Source organism: Corvus brachyrhynchos, unplaced genomic scaffold (assembly GCF_000691975.1).
Source record: "Corvus brachyrhynchos isolate BGI_N302 unplaced genomic scaffold, ASM69197v1 scaffold140, whole genome shotgun sequence".
In the NCBI taxonomy this organism is placed as follows: domain Eukaryota; kingdom Metazoa; phylum Chordata; class Aves; order Passeriformes; family Corvidae; genus Corvus; species Corvus brachyrhynchos.
In genome coordinates, this window is record NW_008235809.1 from 842,899 (window position 1) to 851,618 (window position 8,720).

Genomic DNA, 8,720 nt, shown 5'->3' on the forward strand with positions numbered 1-8,720 from the left:
TTTTTTAATGATGGTAACTAGGCACAAGCTTAGAAGACTTAATTTAGGGCCGAATCCAATTTCTACTTAGGTAAGTGGTTCCGCGTATTCTTCCAATCCAGGACAAACTCCTTTTAAGTAATAACAGTAGTCAATGCAAGAAAGAAAACAACCAGAAATTATTTTAAAAATTAAAAAAAATCAAAACCCCATGCCCTGCAATTTGTTATGCATAGGAACTGAGCTTGTTCTCTGTGAAAGCAGATTTCATACTGTTTCTACTAGAAACATAGAAAAAATTATTTTTATATTGCAGTAAATGGAAGTCATATTGAACTCAGCCATCCTGTAGGAAAGTAGGGATAAATGGTTTAAGTGGTAATGTATCAGTGGAATATTAAGTTCCTGTTCAGGAACAAGACAGCATTTTGGTGTAAAGGCTGCACCTGGGGTCTTAGGAAGAGATCTCTGAAATTTTTTTGTAGATTTAAGACCCAGACTTCTTCAGCACCTGTCTGGATGGTGCTGCTTGGGAGCAGGGGATGACCTGCTCCAGAGCTGCACTGCTGCAGGGTCCGGGGGAGGGAGTGGGCCACAGTTACAAGCTTTCTGCTGAGAGAGTTGGCAAGGGTTTGTCCTGCCCTCCAGGGCAGCACCAGGCACTCAGCTCTGTCCACCCCAAAACCAGGACACGGAGCTGCCACTTAAGTTATTTTTAATCTGTTGGCTGAAGTCATTACTGTTCTCACAGGGTTTTATTTTCTGTAGCAGTTTCTATTGTTTTATGCTTACACTGAGTTTTATGATATGACTTTGTAACACAGCTTAAAAAAAAAAAAGAAGAAAGCACACTGTTAATTAATGGATCAGCCTTTCTGGAATTGCTCCCGTGGATATAATCTGTATAATTACTTCAGAATCCCTCTCTGCCCTAAACTCCCTACATCCTGCACCCTGACAAATGCAGAATGTCTGCTGGGTCCAGGCACTAGGGGGCAACATGATCTCATAAACAAAATAGTGTTGGGTTATTCAGAACCTCTTTCCACCTTTCCAGGCAAAGGACATCTCCAGATGTTTTAGATAACGTTTAAACTTGTCTGAGATAACAATAGCAGTAATTTGTGATAATGCAGACTGCATAATTATTACATCACACTAAGCAAAGAGGATCCTGTTTTCCAAAACTGCAGATTTATTTCCTCTTAAGCAAAATTGTATCTTATTTCAGCTACAGCAATATTGCATTTCATAAATATCTGCTATGTAGGAGGCATGGTGCAACTACAGTTAATTATAATTAAATACATAGATAGGAAACTAGAAACAATTTTTCACCCTAGTAAGTGATTACAGATTTTTGCTTAAGAGAATGGAATATGTTTGCTTAATGAAACATTTCATTCATTCCTGTTACTTAAAAAGATGTGGCTCATTGAATAAGCAAAGGGAACAAATTAAAGGAAAATAAATGCTCTCCACTCCCTATTTTTGTAATTTTTCAGTTATTTTGTTGATGTTTAGAGCATTTGCTAAATTTGCTAGCTATAATTTTGCCCAAAAAAAAGATGCCTTGGCAGGTTTTGTTGAACATGTAAACTGAAAATATCTCTGTGTGTAAATGCATTTTGTGCTGTCTCCCATTCGCAGCTACAGTAGAACACATTCACTTCTGAGAAGCTTGGTGGCCTGTTCTAGTCTGAGTAACTGAACTCTGAATTGTCTTGTCAGTGCAGCAAAAGCAAAAACCAACCAAATACAACTTGCAATTTACTGTTGTCTGCATAACAAGATGCTGTGTATGTTCAATTGCAGATCCAAACCTGGATATGAATGATGTCATCTGCGTTGAATTATTGAAAACCTCTGCTGGCTTGGGATTCAGTCTCGATGGTGGAAAAGCTTCCATTGCTGGAGATAAGCCCTTGCTTGTAAAAAGGATATTTAAAGGTACTACATGCATGCAGTGGATGTTATCCCAGTTTTCCTTTTGTCTGTGCAAAGTACAGATATTTCAATTACTGTACTCAGCGGTTTTTTTTGAAGCAAGGGTGGGTTTTGTGGCTCTCATTTATTACCACTTACTAGGCCAAAGTGGTCATTAAAAGAAAAAACGCTCCTGGGAATGGCTAGGGATTGCATCTGCTAGTAAATGTTTGTGGAGCAATCTGCTTTACTAAGCATGGCTCTGTCCACTCTTCTAGACATTAGACTACAGCAGCAGTCATCTATATAGTGGTCTGAGACATTCATGCCTTATCCAGTTCTCTTTCCTAAGAAATACATAGTGCATATAATCAGTGTGGTACTCAAGCACCGCCCTGCATTATGTCCAATTGTGAATTTTACCATATTTTTGTCTTTTTTTTTTTTTAATATTAGCATTAGTTTTTGCTAAGAATATGAGATATTTGTATTCAAAAGCTGCCAGTCTTGGGTGCTTTGTTTGTCATCAGGTAGTTAAACTTACATGAGCCATACATAGAAAGAAAACAAATCCCAGAACTACACTGTGACTTTCATATGTCATGTGTCAGTTTAGTGAAAAATAAGGCCCTTTCTGAAGGCAGCTGAAACTCTCAATGAAACTGCATGTGCACAGCATTTTTACAGAATTACCTTTCAGTAATGTGTGGTTTATTCCCTCATCAAGATAAAAAATCAAACAGGTATTTACTGAATTGCTTAGCAGTTCTTGTGTGTGTTTGTTTTTCCCCTCTTTAGAAAGTGCTTCTTTGGGTAAAGGACGTTTAATTTTTGAGCTCATTCATTTACATCCTTACATACAGCCCTTTTCCCCTCGCTCTGGTGACTCGTGTTAGCTTAATTATCATTACAGAAAATATTATTTCATCAGTAGTGAAAGGTGTGCGCCTCTCTAGGAGCTTTCCGTGAATGGTGTTTGTCCAAAGTTTGCTACCAGTGTTTGGCTTGTTCATCCCAGGTTTTACAATCTGCTGCATTATCTGCTTACTACCCTGCTAAAATTGAGAAAGTACATCCATCCCACATGTCACGGTTATTTTATCAACCAGATTTTCTTCCAGCTACAGAAGTAACATTCAGCATATTTAATATACTTCTGTTGTTTCCTTCAAAACCAGACATCTTCTCGGAGAACAAGGCTTTATCTTGGTTAAAATAACCTTTTCTGTGAGATGCAGCCTGGGGTAGGTTGCTAGAGCTGAGCTGAACGGCTGTGATTTGTATTGAAATTGTTGCAGTTGGGAAAAAAACGGTGTATTTCATCCCAGTGGAAAGCAGATTTTTGTAGGTTCACTTTCTCTTAACACTGACTTTTACCCTTTTTTGCTTCTAGGTGGTGCTGCGGAGCAATCTGGAAACATAGAAACTGGAGATGAAATTCTTGCTGTTAGTGGGAAGTCTTTACTTGGGCTCATGCATTACGATGCCTGGAACATCATTAAATCTGTGCCAGAGGGGCCTGTTCAGTTGCTGATCAGAAAACACAGAACTGCAGTATGATGGAAGCACTACATCTAATCACACTTGCTAAGACAAACCATTTAGAACTGTCTGAAAGCTGTCTTTATTTATAAAGCCACACAGAAGTGTCTTAATGCTTTACAGAGAGGTGCTAAGAGCCTTGGAGAACCACTGAGCAAGCGTGTGATGAGCTTCACAAATCTCACTTAATGATTGGGGATGAAGGAAGCCAAAAGTTAGAGACAATTTTGTATTATGTGGCAGTTTTATTAGAACTTCAAGACCTCTCCTGGGTTTGGTTTAAAGTATTTTGACTGAGATAAATAACACTGTGCCTGTCCCTGATATTTTTAGTATCTGCAGAGTGTTGGTAGTAGAAATTGTTGGTTGCCATCCTGTTGACAAGGGTGGGTTTTAGACTGTACTATATCACTTAGCTGTAATAAGTCTTAAGGACACTTCCTTAGGGTCTGGTCCTCTTTTTTTGTTGTAATAAGAGAATGTCTGGAACAATCTCACTTTATTCTTCTAAGTGAAGTTTTGCTAAAAGTGCATGACAAGAGAGTATAATTTTGCACAACTTCTATGCCTAAAATAAGAGCATTTTATTGCAAAGCTGAAAATCCTCTTAAAACTAATGAACTAACTCAGCATCCACCACACCTGAATCTACTTCTAGGTGCAATTTGTATCAGAAAGCACTTGGTGTTAATGTGGTAGAAATCTGTAAGAAAATCATGTCCAAATAATAGGTGATTGTCCAGCAAGGTGTATACTGAGTTGTTAGTTGTGATTAAAATGGGGGCGATACAAAATTGGGGTCTGAATTTTCAAATTTAGGCTTCTAATGTTAGGCACCTTTAAAATATATATATTTTTAAAAGGGGGATAATTTCAAGTGCTGAGCACTTACAGATCCTACAGACTTCAGCGACCGCTAAGAACGTCTGCAAGTTGGGCCGCTTTTATTTGTCTTCAAGAGGTTTAAGGCCGCCCAACTTGAAAGACTCAAGCTGAAAAGTGGTGATCTAAAAATGGGGATTATAACAGATTAAATCTGAGCTGGCCATATTTGTGGTGGCTTTTAATTGGTCTTCTTTGTTTTCTCCTGTCCAGTATTTATTTTTGCTTGTGTGAGAGTGAGGATGTGTGTGGATGATGCAAGTACACCCAACTGCGTCAGGATTGGGCTGATACTGAGGGTTCTGGGTGGTGAAACTGAAAACTGTTTGTGTAGATGGGAAAAATCATGGTGTTGGGTACAGCAAAAGAGAAAGGGTTGCAATGCCACAGGAGCTTAGTTTGGATTTTCTCACCTCTACTCGCAGAAGAGGTATCAGTAGCAGGCCATGCCGCTTAGTCTGCTGTGCTGGGAGGAGAGTGTATGGGTGCAAGAGATTAGACTCTGTTATTTCTCTTCCTACATCTGGGATAGCTAAACAACATAAAATACATACAGGAGGAAATGGGCCAGTGTCCTTATCAGCTGAGAACAAGTTGTTTGTTCCACAGTGCTCAGGTCGTTCATCACATCAGGCTGGAGACTGCTTGCAGCCAACATGCCCAGGATGAAGAGCTCTCAGCCTGGAACCAGTCCAAGTCTGAAGTGCTGCCTCTGTTTCTAGTGAGCCAAGACACTGCATAGCTGTTACAAAAAGGTCTGGGCTTGTCACTTGGCCCTACGCCAAGATCATACTGTAGTTCAGTTTATTTACATTTATTCAGCAGTGCTTGAAGCAATTGCTTCCAGGTTAGTGGAGCACTCGCTTCGGTTCATTTCTGTGACAGCTTCATTAGACTGCAGCTCATGATGAGCAGAAGAAAATTCAGTTCTGTGAGGCAACCTGAGACCAGATGAACAGAAAAGCTGTGCAATGTTTGCCTAAAAATTAATGAATAGGTTTAATTCTTTTTCAGTGACATATTAGCATGTGAATCCAGGGAGAGATGCAGCTTTTGGTTACAGGAAAGGCAATACTGTACGTAGTCCAACAGCTCCTTTGCCTGCAGGATTTCTGCTGAAACTAATTCAGATTCAGTGCTGTGAGGTGACTGTGGAGTTGGGTCCCCTATGAACCCAAAGCTCAGCCACTCTATCAGGACTGGTCCGTGCCTCCGGTCACCTCTGTGGTGGAAGAGGCTTCAGGAGGATGCAGCTCTTAGGGCTGGAGGACCACACTGAGATCCAGGCCTGTGATAGGATAGAAGAGGTTACCCCTGCATATTTGCTGAAAAACAGGGAGAAAATAATTTGGCAATGACAACTGAATGGTGAGGCCTTGTTCAGGAATGACCAAAATCCGACTGTAATAGAGTGTATAATAGATACATAAAATGCATGTGGAATTTAATGCAGCGTAGTGAATGCATACCTGTATACGTATAATACGTGCAAGTGCAGTACTGACTTTTTGCTACTTCAGTGTAGTAAATCACAGCTGTGTTTTAGGTAAATGGCATTTTTTTCAGTCCGCAGTCTAAAATTTTGGAGGTTCCATCGCAGGGAGGCATATGTCTCCCTCACTCCTAAACCAGTGTGAGCTCAAAGGTAAAGTCTTCATTTTGTAAATTAAAGTTAATTTGAGGTGTCTTAAGATGATACGTGGTGGATATTTTCAGATGCTTATTTGCAGGTACTGTTCATTGTGAGTGATTTAGAAGGCTTTTTTTTCAGTAATCAGATACTGTTCAGTATTTTATTTTACATGCACGTAGATAAGTGTTGGCTGAGTAACAGCAAACAGAAATGGGGATTTTTGTGTGTGATTCAGTAATGGCTATAATTTAAAAGATAGGTTTAATGTTTAAAATCTGATAATAGTTACTATGAGTAGAATGATAACACTTCTCTACTAACGTTAGAGCAAGCAAAAGAATTGTATTTAACCCTGATTGTTTCCGTTCCTGAAAATAACTTTTTTTTTCCTTGTGAAAGAACAACATCTTCACAGATGTTGGTATGATTTCAGTAGCATTTCCTGACATCTCTCTTGGGGTGACATTCCCTGAAAAAGCTCCAGAATTTATGCAGTATGGGTGTCTGCTTTATTACAGACAAGATGGGTAGACCAAGCAGATGTAGTAAGCTTTTGGTTACACACCTGGCAAAGTAAATGTTGTTTTTCTGAGAGCCTGGTTGCACTAAAATGATGGAAGGCGTTGCATTAGTTCATCAGTATTCAGTAGGATCACGACCATTTTTGGCCTTGCTGTTTGCATATCAGTCCCCATGGTGATTCTTCACCCTGCAGGAGTGTTGGCCAAACTCTGGGAGAGCAGTGACTCCCCCAGAGACTTGGCAGCTGCATCTTAGAAGACCAAATAAGCATGATGAAATTATGCACTTCTTCACCAGGGAGCTGAAGGCATTCCAGACAAGGGGAGTTTGCTCCTAGATGGAGAAGGTTTAGTAGAGGGCTTTGGTGCATCCAGGCCTGGGGCAGCTAAAGGTGCACATCATGGATATGAGAGCAGTGAGATGCTGCTGTGAGATTCTGCAGCCTTTTGTACCTGGAAGCTCTTTCCAGCTTCTGTAGGGACTGCATCTGTATTGAAAACTCTTGAGATTAGGGAGGGAAAAACATTTGATCATTTTCTCGCAAAAAAAAAATAGTAGAAGGACAGATAAGTATTAAGAAACTGTTAAGTGATATTTCCTAATGACCCTCACGTAAAATTAACCCTGGTTAATGTTCTGCAGTGGTTCTTGTCAAATTCTGAAGGAAGTGTTCCCAGATGGGAATGTTTACCTGTTTCTATGTTTAGGTTATGTAAATGTACAAGTGAAAATATTGATGAAGAGTAGACTAGCTCATGAGAAAAATGGGGATCCCACTGTAGGTAGATTTTGTGTGTTAGTCTGATACACTTATTGTATGATATTGTATATTTACACTTTTATTTATATAAATAAAACTTCTTTTAATGAAAACTGTTTAATATGCCTTGTATATTATAAAAAAGTCAGTGCAATAACATGAAATAGATTGTACATTTTTTGATTTCTGTCTCTTCTCTGTGAATCTGTATCAGCATAAACTGTTTTGCTTGGGTTTTTTAGTGATTTTGAAAATAAATGGTATCCTTAGTACTCCTCTAGATATTTAATTTTGTTATGCCAGAGTCTGTCTGGTCTACAGTTGGAACTGGCATCACAGGGACACGGATGTCAGGGAGAGCAGTCAAAGACTTTGTGTAAATGATGTCCAGGTGTGCATCTAAGGTAGAACTAAAATAGTGCACTCGTAAGAACTGCCATTCAGTGTGAAGAGGACGAAGGCATTTAAGAAGTGGTACAAGGTAATTTGTAGAACCTGCTTTGGTATCTTGGTTTTTTCTGTCCCTGTTCTAGGAAAATGTGGAGTTTTCATCAAAGCAGCAGTCTCCTGGAGCATGTTCCTTATAAACTGTACCTCCTGCCCAGACCGTGTAAGGGAATGGGTTAGATGTGGAGAGAATGATTTTACACAACTATTCCTAATCTGGTATTTGTTCTAGTTTCCCACCTACTCTGTGGATAAAATTCCCTTCAAAGCCACAGTGAGCTGGTGGAACAGGCTGGGATGAAGACTCTCTGTGGGTGGAGTGGAGTTGAAGTGCAGCTCCTGGTGGGAGGTGGAGACCACAGCCTCCAAACTGGGGAGGTTTGCATCAAGTGGGCCACTCTCTTAGACACAAGTCACTTCACAGTCACTGCACAGCAGGTCAAAGCAAGCCTTCCTCATGGGAAGATGAGCCAGCCGAGAAAGCTCTCCTCTCAGCTGCTCTGATGTGGGGAATGCCAGAGGTGCCCAAAATCGCGTGCTGCCTGGCAGCACACAGACACGTCAGCTGGTTACTGCGGGGAAGGCTGAGCTGGAGGAAGGGGCTGGCGGCTTTGCGTGTTTACACTGCGGGCTCATGTGCATTGCTCTGTGTTCGCCTGCTGGGTTGGGCACTTGGAGCAGCGCTCCCTCATGGCACAGGGCAGTCCTAACCTTCCCTTGGTGTACCCGTGGCACTTGTCTGGGTCTTGTGCCAGACCTGGCAAACCTCACTAGTTCCTCCTGTGCACAGTGCTGCCCAAAAAGGCCAGGTGAGGTTTTGTGCAATGGGAAGGGAGGCGTTTGCTCTCCTATGCCAGTGGTGCAGAGGACATTTCCGTCATCCCCAGGATTGTGCCCCAGAAGCCGCTGTGTGTGCTTTCGGTTTCCGTTTCTGGATGCCACGCTGCAAGGGTGCAAGCGAGCAAGTACCTCATGAGGAGGGATAAGACCACAGCTTCTGCTGACTCATCCTGTGGGAAAGGCCAGTGT

At 41.0% G+C, this 8,720-nt stretch overlaps 1 protein-coding gene across 1 annotated transcript in view; it reads left to right on the forward strand.

The window, feature by feature from the left end:
- Window positions 1-7,516, forward strand: part of PDZD2 (PDZ domain containing 2) — a 201,979-nt gene extending 194,463 nt beyond the window's left edge. The window contains 2 exon segments of the mRNA XM_008629068.2: window positions 1,795-1,929; window positions 3,299-7,516. Coding sequence (XP_008627290.1) covers window positions 1,795-1,929; window positions 3,299-3,465 — 302 coding nt within the window. The 3' untranslated portion in view covers window positions 3,466-7,516.
- The last annotated feature ends 1,204 nt before the right edge of the window (window positions 7,517-8,720 follow it).